Here is a 16,614-nt window from a genome sequence, read left to right as displayed (position 1 = left end):
GGTATTATTGATGCTTAGTTATTGGGGATTACAAAATTGATGGGTTCGTGATAAGCAATTTTGATTTCAAGTTTAATATCTTGTTTGTAATGTTTGTCAGAACCAGTGGTAAATATATTTGATTTAGTATCTTTCAATGTTTAAGCAGTAACGGCTCATAAATATTTCCGCTGCATTCAGAAAACCGATTCACTCGCTGGCGGTTAGCGAAGTCCCTACAATGATGTGTTTGAATATGTATTTATATAAATCTGGGCACATAAACACAGATCCATATCCGTAGCATAAATTAAAAGTGTTAAATATAAATTAAGTTTGATATCAAAAACGATCAAAACGAAAGAAAAATTTGTAATTAAATTTCATATAATTACTTCACGTTTAAGTTAATCCTTCAAGGGTCCCATTTGAATAATAAGAAAGTTTACATAACAACTTTCTTCATCCGCTTCTAAAATTCAACTTAAACCTTCGTTAATCGATACGCGTTTTTTAATTATAACCGGCCTGGAACACCCTAATTTCCCTCCAGGGAAAATAAGGAAGGGTTCTCATTGAAACGTCAAGCCAAATTGATGGGCCAGCCGTGAGCCGTGTCCAATAGTCGCAGGGCGTTTGTATCGCCGAGCGTCAGTCAGTCGGACGTCCGTACTGAGTGTGGCCACACGTTTGTTGATTACGGACACGTCCTGTCACGCGGTTGACCACGTGGCGTGACGTCACCTGTCACGCTCGCGCTTAATTTGTGCGCCAAACTTTTTTCAAAGTGTTTAATTGTTTGTTTATGAGACATGTATTGTGTGTTTGTGGTTGTCGGGTTCCTGTTGCTTCCGGGGCCTTCCTGTACCAACTCAGATAACTTAGGTCTGTGATTTATTGCTAATGTAATTACCCAATGTTCCGTTTCTAATGTGTAGTTAATGCGTTGTTGATATATTATTGTAGTGAATGGTATATTAGTTTGAACAAGTTGTATATATGTTATAAGAGGATATGTTGATATTTGTTCGCAGATTCAATAAATGTAGTAACTTTTCGTCATGAGATTAGACCGTGCTTTACTTTCGTATTGTTTGTAAACTACTCTACTTGTAGTTCCGATATTTTAGTACATGATATTTCATGGCAGAAACTTCGGAGAGTATTTGTTTTTCTTTAAGGCATGTATGACAATATTATGTTGTGTTGTGATTTGGTTCCATGTTTTTCCTTTTTAGATTTATGGAATGTCGGCTTTTATAGATTTTAAACTAGCACTATGCTTTATGATAACTGAAGTATTGGAAAGTCATTTATTTAATTATTGGTAGTCATTGCCTTGTTGGAGTATTTTTTAAACTTTATAATTATGATATAACAATAATAATATACTTATTAAAGTGTTCAAAAATGTATTCAAAAATAATCTTCGCAAAAACCAATACATAGTCTACTTTATAATATATAATATGTTTCACTCATATGTACTTCAAATATTATATTATTACGAAAGTAAGAACAATTCCAGCAGCTGAAATACGTTTCCGTTGGGTTTTTACGATTTATTATGTAATAGGTGATAAATGGTTTATTACATGTTTATTTACATTATTTTAAATAAATTATCAAAGTACGTGACAATCACACAACATGATGACCTTGCAGTTCCCTAAGTTCCCTCACGATAACCTTATAGCTAGTAATCCCGTATATTACTTGGTATTTACAATAATTATATTTACAGACCGGCATAAAAATTGCAACCAGCAAGTCGATGAATACCGGCTTAAACGATATACTATCGGAATATCGTAAAGCCGATGCAAAATAAGAATGAAGTGTGAAACTTAATTTAATTTATAAAGTGTTAAATATGGGTAATGTAAACAAACCGGAATGCTATATGAATATACGGGCCATTGTAAGCCGCGGTTTCGCGCGTGATTGTGTTTATTCACGGTAAACTTTTCATTTAACCGGCCAATGATCGGCTTCCCGTGTTAAAATGTAACTATTTTCCCGGTGATTTCGTGTACGCGCCGAGAAAAGTTTGCGAACTTTCCGGTATTGGATATGGTTAATTTATTTACAATTAAGAGTACCGTCGACATTAAAATTGAATGCGCATTAAAGCCAGTAAAAATTTAAACGGGAATAATTTTACAATATTTTCCGAGAACGGGAGACTCAACTTCAATAGCAATGTGACTCATTTTTTTTTAATCATAGTTATAAGATCAAGTATATTTTTATACGAAATATTATTTTTTTTTATAAAAAAAAAACAGTTAAGTATAGGAATAAGTTTTTTAAATAACAATAATAAGATCAAGTATATTTTTATATGAAACATTATTTGTTGTTAAACAAAAAAAAAAACAGTTATATTTTTAATAAATATATATATTTTTTTAAATCACAGTAATAAGATCAAGTATCTTTTTAAACGAAACATTCTTTTATACAAAAAAAAAAACAGCTATAAGAACAAGTTTTTTTTTTAAATCACATTGATAAGATCAATCCTCATTTTTTTCTGTTAAAGATGAATGGAACGTGAATAAATTTTACATTGTTCCCTTTATGTCCGTTCATATAGAAACTGTATGTGCATTGATTAACGCGAGCCATTTTCTCTTAGAATACGAACATAGGGGAGAAGTTTGTATAATATTGGAACTAGTTTACAACGTCTGCATGGAAGCTCGTCGGGATGGAAAAACCATTTAAAGTTGGACTCCGGCATGTATGAGAACACCTACTGCGGAGGGGCCAAGTTAAAATCCCGTACCATCCAGACGATGTTAATCAAAGTTGCTTTAGTTACAGTTTTTTTTAATTTTATAAGTACTTGTGTATTTAGTTTTCGTGGAACGGTTAAGGCTTGTTTAATAAGTATAAAGATATATTAAAGGTGTTTCCACGTAGTCTCTTGACTTTGTAATGCTGGGGTTAAGTATAATATTTTTATTCTTATTGGACACAATGTTGTAATGTATGTTGTATGTGAATAAATAAATAAATAGCAACGCTTTCCGCGTATTGTAATATTCTTGCATATTGCATAAAATGAAGATCAAACTCTAAAGCTATTTTTAAATTATTGTGTTAAAACGTGGCTTCTAAGACTCAATTTATAATACAAGCCCTTAGATAGTGTTGACCTGTATAAAAGTAAAATATTGATCTAACAGCTGTTCCGTATGCGTGCGTTGCCGTGCGCTGTCAGTTTTACGGGATGACGCATATACCTATGTTTGATTTTATGTATTTTTAATATGTAACAGCAAAAAGGAAATCTTTCTGTGAATACAGCATTAAAATCCAATAAGAAATGAGTCAGTAATTCAAATTTTAAATATTGCTACGTGCAAGAGTGGGGATATCGCTCAATCTATTTCTTTCACACGCACTGTAATGCCCACTGACGTCACATGCAACTATTTCGTCTCTTTTCTGTTTTTTGACATTTACCCCTACTACTAAACTTTAATGGCTTATAACTTGTGGATTATTCATGAGACTTCAATGATTTCTTCTATTTTAGAATGTATATGACGTACATATATTATAAAATTTATAAAAAAGCCAATTACCCTAAAATATAAATTTAATTGAATTGAAAAATAACTTGCATTAGATTTTTGTGTTAATGGATTTTGAATATTATTTCAATCAAGACAATGTTGATAATATTTTGACAGTAAAAAGTTCTCTACGTTACGCTCCGCCATACGTGCGCTAGTCCTTACGCGTTATTATGTATCAACACTGACGACGCACTGTCAAGCAAATTGGAATGTGTGATTGCGTTCAACCAAAATGTACGCTAGAATTCTCTGAGCGCAACAGACTTCAGAAAATCGCGGCTTGTAACAAAAGTCTGCTACATAAATGATTTAATACATTTTTTTTATTAATATTCTTTAAAAAAATATATATTATACATTTGTATCGATATAAAAATGAATGTAATAATTTTATTTTAGGTTTCATTTTATTATCGATTTCTTAAAAAAGGCCCTGAATACAACGGCTACGTATTTCTTATTTTATTTTCCATTACATAAACATTTTTAAAAAATAAGTATTATAACAAAGTTATTTCATTTTCTTCATAGAAAGAGTAAGAAACAGTATCTATCGGGTGTAGGATAAAGAGCACGTTACATTTATATTGCATTAAACTACGCCCGCTGCGTTGAAGCGCACCGTCCGTTAAATCTTTAATCTCCGTCGCACTGAACAATCGTGCTTACTCTCTTTGTTGCTTACTTCATTCACATTCCACTAAGCTTACAATATAGTCTTTTGATGCTACAATATTTTAATCGTGGACGATATAAATACGTCTAAAAGCGGTACTTATTTGTATATCGCTTTGGAGGAAATTCCTTTAATGGTGTTGAGGGATTTTGCTTCAATTGGCTGTTGCGCTTAGTAATAAGGAATAGATTTGCTTGTACCATTTGGATCTTATCAATTACTTATATGTGAGCAGAAGACATCCATCGATAAAAAGGGGTTCAAAGGTTAACATTTTGTATCACTAGAGATATAACAGTGTTATTTTAAAATAAATTACATACCTAAAACTTAGTAGGTAAATAAGAAAGAACATAAAAATAAATAATTTAAAAAGTGGTTAGATAAATGATGTGCGTGATTAAGAAGGTTTTAGGTGTTTATTCCATTGAGAAATTAATAAAGATTCAAGTTCTAAATGCAAAATGTCAGGTTAAAAATATCGTAACAGTAAAGCCGTCAATTACAATGACAACTTGAAATGGGTATAAATAAAACCTTGGGACGATATTTAGGTCAAGTTATACAATTATTCTAGACACTATTACCTATATTGTTTCACAAAATATACTTAAATCAGCTTATGCTCGTGGCTCGTGTGAAAATATATTCTGGATTTAAAAGTCTGGCTGTAGTTTTTACGGAATAAAAACATCTGTAATTTGGGATTTAATCAAATTTGTTCCAAATCTACACAATCTTAGCGTTTATTTTTATTCAAATATGTTCCAAATTTATTCAACGGTTTATATGTTTATGTTCAAATGTCTAAACTTTTTCACAAACTTTCACATTTATATTACTAGGATTTGTTTAAAAAAAGTCGTCTGAACGATTCACAGTCGCCGAAAGTGGATCTGGTCTAGCCGTCTCACTTCGAATAATCCCGTATGGCTTAGTTTTTGAAAGGCTTTCTTTGTATCGGTATCTCTGTGGGGTTAAACTGTTCTTTTGGACATCACATTATCTTAAATCTTTGAAGTCTGTAACAAATGTGTGACACCGCTCGTTTTATCAAAGTAAAATTATTTTTAGAAATGTTTTGCTTCATATTAAAATAAAAAGAAAATAAAAACGATTAAGCCATTCTGTAGACATATTTTGTCTACAACATAATTGGGTTCGACCTGACCGGGATGTACCACTACCGTCTACAGAAAACTGATGTTAAGTGTCAGCTTACTGTCGCGGTTTGTTTGGCCACGGCGATCAGATGGTAATCATTCTTTGAACACTTACGCCTTTCCTAATCCTATACAGTCGACAGCGAATCCATGATTTTTATATCTGCGTACATTTATGGGTTAAAACCACTTATCAAATGACCCACTTATTTGCTATATGTGATACAAATACCGCCTATAGTCATACAATCGTCTCACGCGAAGAAAAAGCTATGCCAAAGCAATAATTAAAATTAAGGATAATTAAATTTCACAAATAGTTGTGAATCACATAAACATATGTCTCAACACGAGGTTTCATCCAATATCTCTCACCCTAGCTCCTGCAAACCGGAAATTTAATATTATATTGAAAGACATACTTCAAATAGTTTGGCCGAAGTTGTATGAAAGTTCAGATGCTAGTCAGTTAGTTAGCACGCAAAACGACCTGCGCCACACTAGACGTTTGTCGAAGCCAACCTGAAGCAACAAGTTTAACCTAACTAAGTTTGCAGTTTATTGATAACTGGCTTTTGCTCGCGGTTCTGTCTGTGTGAACGTCCGGTAATACATGTTTTATGGACTATTTCGAGAATGAATAGCGGCTTTCATTTCTCGCAAAAACTGTGAAAAAATACGGTCGATCCGTTTCTCTCTTGTTGATAGATCAGCAGATCATTTATATAAATAAAATATACATTAATAACCAATATCGATAATGATTTCTTATGTTTACGCGAATGTTAGACATTTAAATAAAAACTAAAAACTATTTAAACGGATTTTATCGCGGTTTTTTATATTATTATTTTCTCCCGACATTTCGAAGACTTTGCAGCCTTCATGGTCACGGGGGGGACTGAGGTGTTGTTCATCCGTAAAGTCAAAGTTACAATATCTACCTACATTTTTCAAATATACAACTTTTTAAATTTTTTATCTGTTGACGGTCCGATCTACGCAGAATGAGCTCGATATTAAAATATTTGGCTGTGATTCATTTTAACTTCTATATTTCATTTTTAAAAAATTTGACTACAATGGAACCAAATACTTATTGTTAATAAATCAATATTTAAAAGAAGATTGTATAATATATATAAAATCAAAACAAACTTTAAACCATTTTTATCTAAATAAAATTTTATATGAATTGCTCTCTAATCTTGATTTTTTTTTATAAAATCAAATCAGATCACAATAATAACTCATCATTTTGTTTACATCGTTGACAAATTCTATTAAAAAGAGCATTACTCAAAATATCAACATAATAGAAATACCTCTGTCAAATAAACAATCTATCCACATAGATATGATATAGGTACATATTTTTTTTAAATATTATTAGATATATAGTTAAGGGGCCCTGTTTCGTCTTTTAGCAATTACAAGCGGTCTAGATAAAGAATACCTTTGATAGCCGTATAGGTAAGAGAGTGAAAAATCCTTTATTCACCTATACGGCTATCAAAGCTGTTTTGATTAGAACGCGCCTAATTGCATAAAGAATCATATGCCCTCGTAAACGGAATATTTTACACAATTTTATTGATTAGTTTATTAATCTTAATTCCATATTACAAATGTAATGGTAAAACTAACGCAGTTTTATCAGAATTTGGCGAGAGGTAAAAAAATATTTGTATATATTTATGTCGGCTTACGAATTGAGTAGCCGTTATTAATTCTACTGGAGTTAAATGTTCTGCTAAAATTATGAATGTTATACTTAGTTTCTGAAGGTGGTTATTTAATATGGAATTTTTAAGTATTTAATTTATATTGTCATTTGCGTTTTTATATATTGCTCTTATTTTAGATACGTTTAAACAACTTCATTTTGGATATTGGTTTATGTACTTGTATTGAAATGTTTAGCTCAGTCAAGTACAAAACATTGATATAAAATACAGGCAAAACCTTCTAGGAAAAGCTACTCATACACACACCCATCTTTCCATACATCGAAACTGACGTGAAAATAAATGACCACAAACACGCGATAGTAAAAACGACCGGCAAACCACTTATACGTAATGCCACTGTTTTGTGCCGGTATAAAACGGTTATTTACGTCTATTGTGATCTTAATTAGAGAGCAACCCTTGTAATTGTAGACCTAGTCAGCTAGCCAGCGAGCCTTGTACAGTCACCGATATAAGTAGCTGAACTAACTTAAAATTTCCAATCGCCTATACACTTTTGTGTTCGTACCAACCACCCACACAAGTAGCTGAACAAATTCAAAACTACCATGGCCTTTACTTTTGTGTTCTACCAACATTTTTTCTTAAAAAAGAAAAAATATATAATGAATATACTGTACAAAAAAAGTTTTAACTAGACTGGACTTGTTCAGGTGATTTGTAGTTTTGAATTTGTTCAGCCACTTCTGTGGTTGACTGTACATCATTAACATTTAAATGCGGCTGAATTTCATCCTTTATGTAGCAAAACAGGTGCGTCATTGCCTTTAGAGTATAGACCGCAATCCGAACTATACTAAAATTACTGTAGTGTTATAAATCAAATGGCTTTTGACAGTGATTCAGGCGAGGATGTTCCGTTCGCATTTTAAGTTGACCGACTCGTGATATATTCTATTTGAATTGCTCTATGAAACAAGTCAATGGTGTCGAACGCCATTTTTATTCAGAATTGTGTGGTGAAAACAAATACATCTATATAGTTAGTTATAGACCGGATATGAGGGCCATATATTTGCTACAAAAGTTATTACTAATCGGTAATATCGTTGTCTTATTTGAAATCTCCGTGTGACAAGATGTTACAGCGTCCTTAGATATTAATACTAATATAATAGTACAGAAAATACGCTAATATACTCATTAAAAATCTGCAAAACGTGTTATGGAAAAATATGAAGTATTTGACGTTGATGTTTTGTTATTTTAGAGTAAATTGAGTAATCATCTCATAATCACAATATTTTTATATGAAAATTTTCCCAAAGTCTATATAATATTAGAACTCTGGGTGAAAAATATTTATTGTTATTGGAAAATGAGCATAGCTTAGTTGAACTGAATGTTAGTTGAGGCCTTTGATAAAGTATAAAACTTGTATGATTCTTTTGTACTAAAATATAAGAGCAATGCTCGTGCACACATTTAAAGATAAGCACATGTTTAAGATTTATTCATGTGTGCGTTCATAATGATTTAACGTAATAGTATGTGGGTTTTTCTATGTAGTGATAATTCTCTTCGCGGTAATAAGGAAATGGCGCGTCTTTTCTAGATTGTCCAAGGCTGAGGCGACAAGTTTGTTTCGTTACCAAAATATTGTTCGATAACATTTTTTTTACTTTTCTTTATTGAAAATTTTTATTTCCTGGCAAGACAAAGCGACTCCATGCACTTGGTGGTAAGCATGAGGCCATCTAGATAGAGCATCGAATGGAAACAGATTGTTATCTCATGCCATTCGACACAATCATGTCAGCCTACTAAAACGCTTCTTTACCCTACGCCGATAGACCCAGGATTATAGGCCATTGCCACCAAATATCTAGATTTAAAAAACCTACGTTACGAATTACATTTAATACAATACTTACGCTCTATTCAACATAGTCTCGGCATCAAAGGGCTAAATTCGCAGTCGTCACGTTTTTAATTAATATAGTGCGGGTGTGGTGTCACGCACGTAGCTTTTTGTAATTTCGTGTGAAATACATCAAACATATTGTGTATTATGTGGCCTTTGTTTTTATGCAAATTAGATTGCAGAATACCTAAAGGTGAGGTCAAAAGGTGTGGTGGCGATCGGTATGTACATTTTTACAGGCACGATAAAGTGACCCCACTGTGCCTGATGGTAAGTGGATTAGGGTCCAAATGAAGATTACTCAACGCCAGACGACACCATCATGCCGGCCAGTTAAACCGGATATACAGGGTGATCCTAGAACGCGACACATTTACTTTAGCTGGCTTTTTCTGTGCGAATCTTTATCAAACTTTATATATCTTTATCAAACGTATAGCGCGGATATTGGACGTGTTGAATTACTTTGTTCATTGGCAGTAACAGTAAAAGTTACTGTTACTTTTATCTTAATTATGAAGTTTGTGTGGTGGTGATTTTTAAGGCTTATAATAAGTGTAACTTCTACTTTACGGCTCATGAAAGATGTGGTGGTAGGTCTCTCATATGTGAGAGCCCGCCTGGGTAGGTACGCCATGCAGATGTGTGTAGTTACAGTTGTGTTCCGGTTTGAAGAACATTGTAGCCAGTGTAACTACTGGATATAATGAGACTTAACATCTCATGTCTCAGGATGGCGAGCGCAGTGGAATACCAAAAGAATACTTCATAATTCAAGGTGTAGGATGGTGTTTCTACTGATTATGGGCGCTCGTATCGCTTACCATCAGGCGAACGGCAAGCTCGTCACGTCATTCAAAGCAATAAAAAGAACAAATTTTTTTTTCTTCATCTAAAATATAGTTAACACTGTAAAATTTATTTTAGTGAAGAATAAGCGATATTTGATATGGACACAAAAGTTTAAAGGCGATTGGAAATTTTTAATTTGTTCAGCTATAATTGTGGCTGACTGTAAAATTAGTGCATATGTGACATTGTCACAAACTGCAATAAATCTTCACCAAAATTGCGAAACCCTTCACATAAAAAATAAAGGCGGATAATCTAAAACAATATACTCAGACGAAACCAATTATGTGGTTGTAAAGCTTTCAACCATAAAAAGATACCGTGGAATATTCAAAAACATAATAATTACGTCTTTAAATTTTCACCTCATTATGGTCTAACAAGTTATTAATTTAATTAGGAAGAGTAATTTGGCTTCACTTAGGTTATAAAATGGTTTTTCATGATTATAACAATAATAATGTCAGCCCTGCATTCACTATTGAGCACGGGTCTCCTCTATTACTGAGAGGGATTACGCCTTAGTCCACCACGCTGGCTTAGTGCAGATTGGTAGACTTCACACACTCTCAAAATTTATATAGAGAATTTCTCAGGTATGCAGGTTTTCTCACAATATTTTCTGGTTCCTTCACCGTCAAAGCGAGTAATAATTCACAAAGAATGTATACATAATTTTAGAAAAGTCAGAGGTGTGTGCCCTTGGGATTCGAACTTGCGGACATTTGTCTCAGTAGTCCATTCTACAACCAACTAGACTATCGCCGCTTTTTTCTTTTTTGTCATGATTACTGCTAAAATACTTTATTGTATTCAATATTATTTATTATACAAATATACAGTTACAGATAATAATATTTTTACATTGAAGAACAATAAAATGTTGCACTATTAATATCAGAGTAGATCGTAAAATAAAATGTGTTTAAATTTCAATTAGTTGCCTCGAAATTTACAGATGCGAAGCTCGCGTACAATAATATAATTAGTTCAAGAAATTTTTATTACCCCGTTCAAGATTTACAAGCTTTAACGTTAATAAAAACTAAGTTATATTTTACCTTCTCGGGAGAAATATTTCATGGGCCGAATTTATGGGTTTCACCCCTTTTCAGTCCAATCTTGGGTTCCGGCAGGTGGAAAATCTTCTCTCTTTACGATGATAGATTTATCAGGCCCAGATGTTCACAACTAAAATTATCGGTTTTATATTGAAGTTATCTAAAATGTTGCCAATAAGAAGTTTTAAAAACCCTTTTAAACAGTATTTTGTAAAGCCGGTGTCAATATTGGGGTTAGGCTAGAGATTAGGCTATTTGTCCAACATGCTGGCATAAGACGAATTATTGTTTATTTATGTATAAAAAGTCTAAAGGCAGACTTAATGCCGAAGGTATTTTCTATCATTGAACCTATAGATGGTGCAGACACTAAAGAAGATAGCTCTATATTACTACAATATTTAAAAATGCATGCTATATAAACTTTGTAAACTAGATATCACAGGCCGAAATACTGTTCTAAATTTAAAAAAAATAAAATTCAATATGGCGCTCACCAATAGTTTGACAACATACCCGTACACCACCATTGAGGTTTTAATTAATGACAATCGATGTTTGTACGACATTATATCATGTTACATACGTCTGTACAGTAACAACGTGCGGCAGGTGAGTGTTATTAAGGTGACCTAGTTATTACACACGCTCCATTACCCAGCTGTAGGGTGCTATAAACGTGTTAATTGCGGCCTTTTCACGCATCATCTATAAATATTGCAAAATGCTTTCATTGGACACTTATAATACTTCAAAAGGTGTCGCTAGACGATTTGCTGTAAGTAAAATTTTGTGTATTAGAAATAGTTTGAGCACTAACACGATTTACATTGTTATGTTATTGCTCTTGTATATGAAATAATTTTGACTTTTCGATATTACGTGTAAAATTTAAAGGGTTTAATATTACTTTAGATCTCTTTTAAATTACTATTTGGCAGCATGGCCTCTGACCTTAGCCGGTATTCTGTGAAATGACCACATACTGCCATATCGTTCACTTATAATATATAGTACATGAGGAGAGGCAGAGGTCAACTAATCTGCATCCATGGTTCACCGTTCAATATCTTTTTTGTTATGTGAATCAGTCGATCTACTATCAGCAGCGCAGGGTGAAATTTTCCGAAAGGTAACCAGACACAACATATAGGTATTGCACCAATGCGGGCCGCAAAACATTCTAATAATAAGATATTACATAAATTACAAAAGGGAAGGAATCCGGTTATATGACCCTTCATCATTGTGTACTATGCTGTCACAAAGCCAATTAAATAGTGATGAAGAACTTAATTCTTTTAAGACAATTTTAATAGAATGATCGGTATTGGATAAAATTTTACAATTCATGTGAAAGTTCGTGGAAACATGTGTATGTAACATGTATGAATGTTAGCAGCAAGCGTATTAACCACTGAATAAATTTTGAAGGCATCGACTATACAGATAGACCGAATCCTAGATTGATATTTAGGCCTTATCCTCAAAAAAATAAGATAAAGCAAAACCCTGTATCAAATATGTAACAGAAAATAATTTCCAGAACACTTGAAGCGATACTTGTGAGTAAACATAACAAAATGTTTCCCATTCGTAACAAATCGACGAGTTAGCAATTTAATTTATTTACCGTGCACTTTCAAACTACGTGACAGCATTAACACGTGAACTCTGTGAAATTGCAATGCCGAGGATGCGTACCTGAGGTTTGATTGCATACAGAATGAGCGAATCTACGGCAATCTTGTTATACGTGACGTTAGAGCCAAGTAGCGGGCGGCTGCTTGGATTTACCACGTCATGCTTATTAGTGAACATATTGATTTTAATATAAATTGTCTTTTGCGACTTGGGCAGAGTACATTCTTTATATAATGCCCTTTAAGCCTTAAGGTCCTTAAAGGCATGCGACGCAACAATTAGGTTGACATCATTGTATCAAGCAAGGGTTACAATGTACCTTGTTGATGGTAGTTTTCTATGGTTTTCATTTAATAGCAGTGAATTGTAATATAGAAAATACATACAGGTAAACCTCAATATTTTTGGTGCGCTGAGTTACGTTACCTCTACGCCCTCTGTCACTCTTTAGTCTTTGAAAACAATAGCTGTCATATCGCTCGTATATTTACCCCGGTCCAAAATTGGGGACTGCTATATTTCTTTATTTATCGCCCGCTGCGTTTCGGAGCCTCTCTTGTGATGTGATGATCGTTCAATGATATTTAAGTTAACATGGCACGAATGAATTAATCTATAGCGTGTAAAATCTATGCCACTTAATATTATCTACTGTGATCGTTGCAGTAAATGAAAAATATAAATATTTCAAAAAAATTGTAAAAAAATCTGTGGCGTGTTGGTTCGGCGTGGTCAGTATTTTTTAGTTAGAAATTTATTCAAAGCTCGATATTAGTAAGAGAGAAATTTAAATTTTTAGAAATACTAATAATTGAATGCGTAGAATATTATATTAAAATATATCTTATTAGATAAACATTTAAGATAAATAATTTTTTTTAGTACTTTGAATGATGAGACGAGCTTGCCGTTCGCCCGATGGTAAGCGATACAACCGCTCATAAACAGTAGAAACACCAGCCAACACCTTGAATTATAAAGTATTGTTTGGTATTCCACTGCGGTCGCCACCAAACCGGAACACAACAGTGACTACACACTGTTGCTTGGCAGCAGAAGTATACATTGCGGTGGTACCTAATCCGGCGGACTCTCACATATAAGACCTACCACCAGTAAACATGTTTGTAAATCAAACGGACAAAGTAATTACCATCTAATTAATAGCAATAATCCAGTAAAAACACAAGAGATAACCTTTGTGCGGTACTATCTGCGAATAAGTCATTTGCGCGTATTTATCACATTTATTACTGGAAATAGGAAAAGAATAATGTTACCTAAATACTTAACGTGAGGAGAAAGTAAATTAATCGTCACAAAAAACACAACACAATAAATTGTCCGCCTACGACGTGAGACTACCCAAATGTAGTGAAGTTATTTGCCACGTGTTATTATCTGGATAATTACTTTTCATATAAAAAATATTATCAAACAACTTTAGCATGTTATTTATTTGATTTTAGTATTATCGCCCATTCGCATTATTGACATTCGTATAATGACCCTAATTACAATATTGTGTTTCGAAATTTAAATAATATTTATGGATACATATTTTTAACATCTGTAGTCTTCTAATCACGCTGTAACTACGTGTAGCAGAATATAAAAGGTGATGTATTATACAGTTATAGTTAGCTTGCCTACTATTACAAGGTTCTAGTGCCGAAGGTTCCATATATATATGTTCCTACCAGCTAATCGCTTTTCATAATATAATAATTAGAAAGATTTGCTGACCGTACATGTGCTGATTAGTACTTACATATATGTTGTGTCGGGTTCCCTTTTGGAAAATTTCATCATACGCCACTGTAGGCTCCTATAAAAATGAGATTAGATTTTTTCATGTTAGTAGATATTAAAAGAGAATAACTGATGATTCCCCCTTAATATATTTCGGGATTATTGGACATTTTCACTGAGCAATACATAGAATGATGTAATATATATATATATATATATATATAATTCAATTTGCATATAAAATATAAGATAGAACCTTGTAATAGTGAGCCAGCGAGTTGTCACTTAATTAGATGCTATGCGAAGTCACGCAATATGATTTACAATTTTCGTTTCTTCTGTGTCCTTGAGAGCTTATTTTCCTTTGATAATAAAGTGCTTATACACACTCATACACACACAGCACGTCTTTATTCCCGAAGGGATAGGCACAGGTGTAACCAGAGTACCCACTTTTCGATTGTGTATTTTTTTTAGGATAACAAACAGCTGCACTCCGAAATTTACAAACGGTTGATACTGTATCAATATTATCATAAGTGTATAGCCCACGACGTTATCCACAGTTTTTTTAGTGTATTCCGTCCGATCATGTGATAGGGGCGAGTTTATCGCCATAATGGTCACAAATTCCAGTCTCCATGCTGATATCATTAAAACCCAATATCACTGCCCTACTTGGGATTCGAACCCAGGATCTCAGAGCGGTGTTGTATCACGCACGCCATACAACTAAGCCACCGAGGTCGTCAAAGTAAAGTACCTATAATAATTTAAAAACGAAAACGATAGCTTATACTTTCCTTTTTTTTGAGTAACAAATGACTAATCCGTCGCCGGCTCGTTCATCAAATAAATAGCTCCGTCGACCATTCCACGAACAATGTAATTTTCGTGGAAGCATATTTTGATGTAATAGAAAACGGGGATCTTCTGACTGTACCACGGGTTATAGAAACCTGAATGGTTCTTCAACATGTGCGGTTTTTTTTGTGTATCGGATCCTTCAGATGTCACCAGGGAAAACCTGCGACCGTGATACTGGAACCATCTGCTTAGCGACTGCAGGGCCGCGGAGGAAAGTTGGGAGGGAATAGCTAGGAAGGAAGTGTTGAGGAAGGAGAAGGAAACCACTTAGGATCGGAGGAGGGGAGAAGGCTAGAAAATGTTCGTGAGCCCTTATAGGCCGGAATGTGAATTGGTAACCATTAGGTATACACATTTAACTATGTGCCTAGGGCCGCGATAAATGTCCCCCCGTGTATGGGCATACATTCGGTGTGAAGACCGAGCGCACGAGAATTGCCTCTGGGGGAACATGAGGGGTTGACAGAAGAAACTGTTCATAACATGTTATAAATACGATTTAGGCTTAGATTTTACAACCGCTTTGCAAATCAACTCCCACCGGGGAAAATGGTTTTGGGAACATCATGTTAAATTAACCCAAAAAAAGAACCCAAATTAGAATCCAGCATATATTCCCACTAGACTTAGGCAGCAGCAAACTGACTGCCAATATTGGAAATAAGTGCTCTGAAATGATTATTACTCTAATATTATTCGAAACTAAATGCGTATTTCCAGCAATAGAATTGCTTTAGAATGTTGCTCTCGCGCGAATAATTAAGGACGTATTGAGACGTCTAGTCAATTAAACACGTTAAAAATAACTCAAGGACAGACATATCACAAATATGAGTTACACTAGATCATTCAAACTTTGTTAGGTTATTTGACGAAACTCTAATCAGGAACTAAGAGCAATATTTATGAGACAAAAGGAAAACAAGATAAAAAGAAAGATAAAGAGAGCAATAGACAAGGAAATATTCATTTCCTAAGACAAACATACATACCCAAGTACATATTAATATGGATCAACAAGATATGTAGAGAATATATAATTAAAAGTTCGAGTAGATAGGTGTCAATTAAATAGGTATAATTAATGAAAGTAAAGCCATTATTAAATTATAATTGTTCAAAATTAATTCATAATACGTTCATAAGTAGCATGTTGAGTATCAGTCCCACCACATAATAGAGTTTTAGTGCTGTGGTCAATATTTAATCGGTTTAAAATACACAATTTAGAATCCTCAAATAAGTATATTGTTTTATGTCCGTTTATAGTAATAAATACAGCATAAAAGAGCAGCTAAACGAGAAACTGAGTTCTAGTACAGTTCTTTGACCAATAATTTTTCTACTTCAGTACTTAGACTAATATCAATAATTTAATAAATTGTTTGTGGTTGGACATTTATATACAAGCATAT

The 16,614-nt window shown here is 33.5% G+C and overlaps 1 protein-coding gene across 1 annotated transcript in view; it reads left to right on the top strand.

Moving 5' to 3' along the window:
• Positions 1–643: 643 nt before the first annotated feature.
• Positions 644–16,614, top strand: part of LOC115440752 — a 42,280-nt gene continuing 26,309 nt past the window's right edge. Inside the window, exon 1 of the mRNA XM_030165190.2 lies at positions 644–864. Within this exon, the coding sequence (XP_030021050.1) occupies positions 792–864 (73 nt within the window). The 5' untranslated portion in view covers positions 644–791. The remainder of the gene's footprint in view (positions 865–16,614) is intronic.

Source organism: Manduca sexta, chromosome 12, assembly GCF_014839805.1.
Source record: "Manduca sexta isolate Smith_Timp_Sample1 chromosome 12, JHU_Msex_v1.0, whole genome shotgun sequence".
Taxonomy (NCBI): domain Eukaryota; kingdom Metazoa; phylum Arthropoda; class Insecta; order Lepidoptera; family Sphingidae; genus Manduca; species Manduca sexta.
Note: the sequence above shows the minus strand (reverse complement) of the source record. Positions and strands in the feature narration are given on the sequence as shown.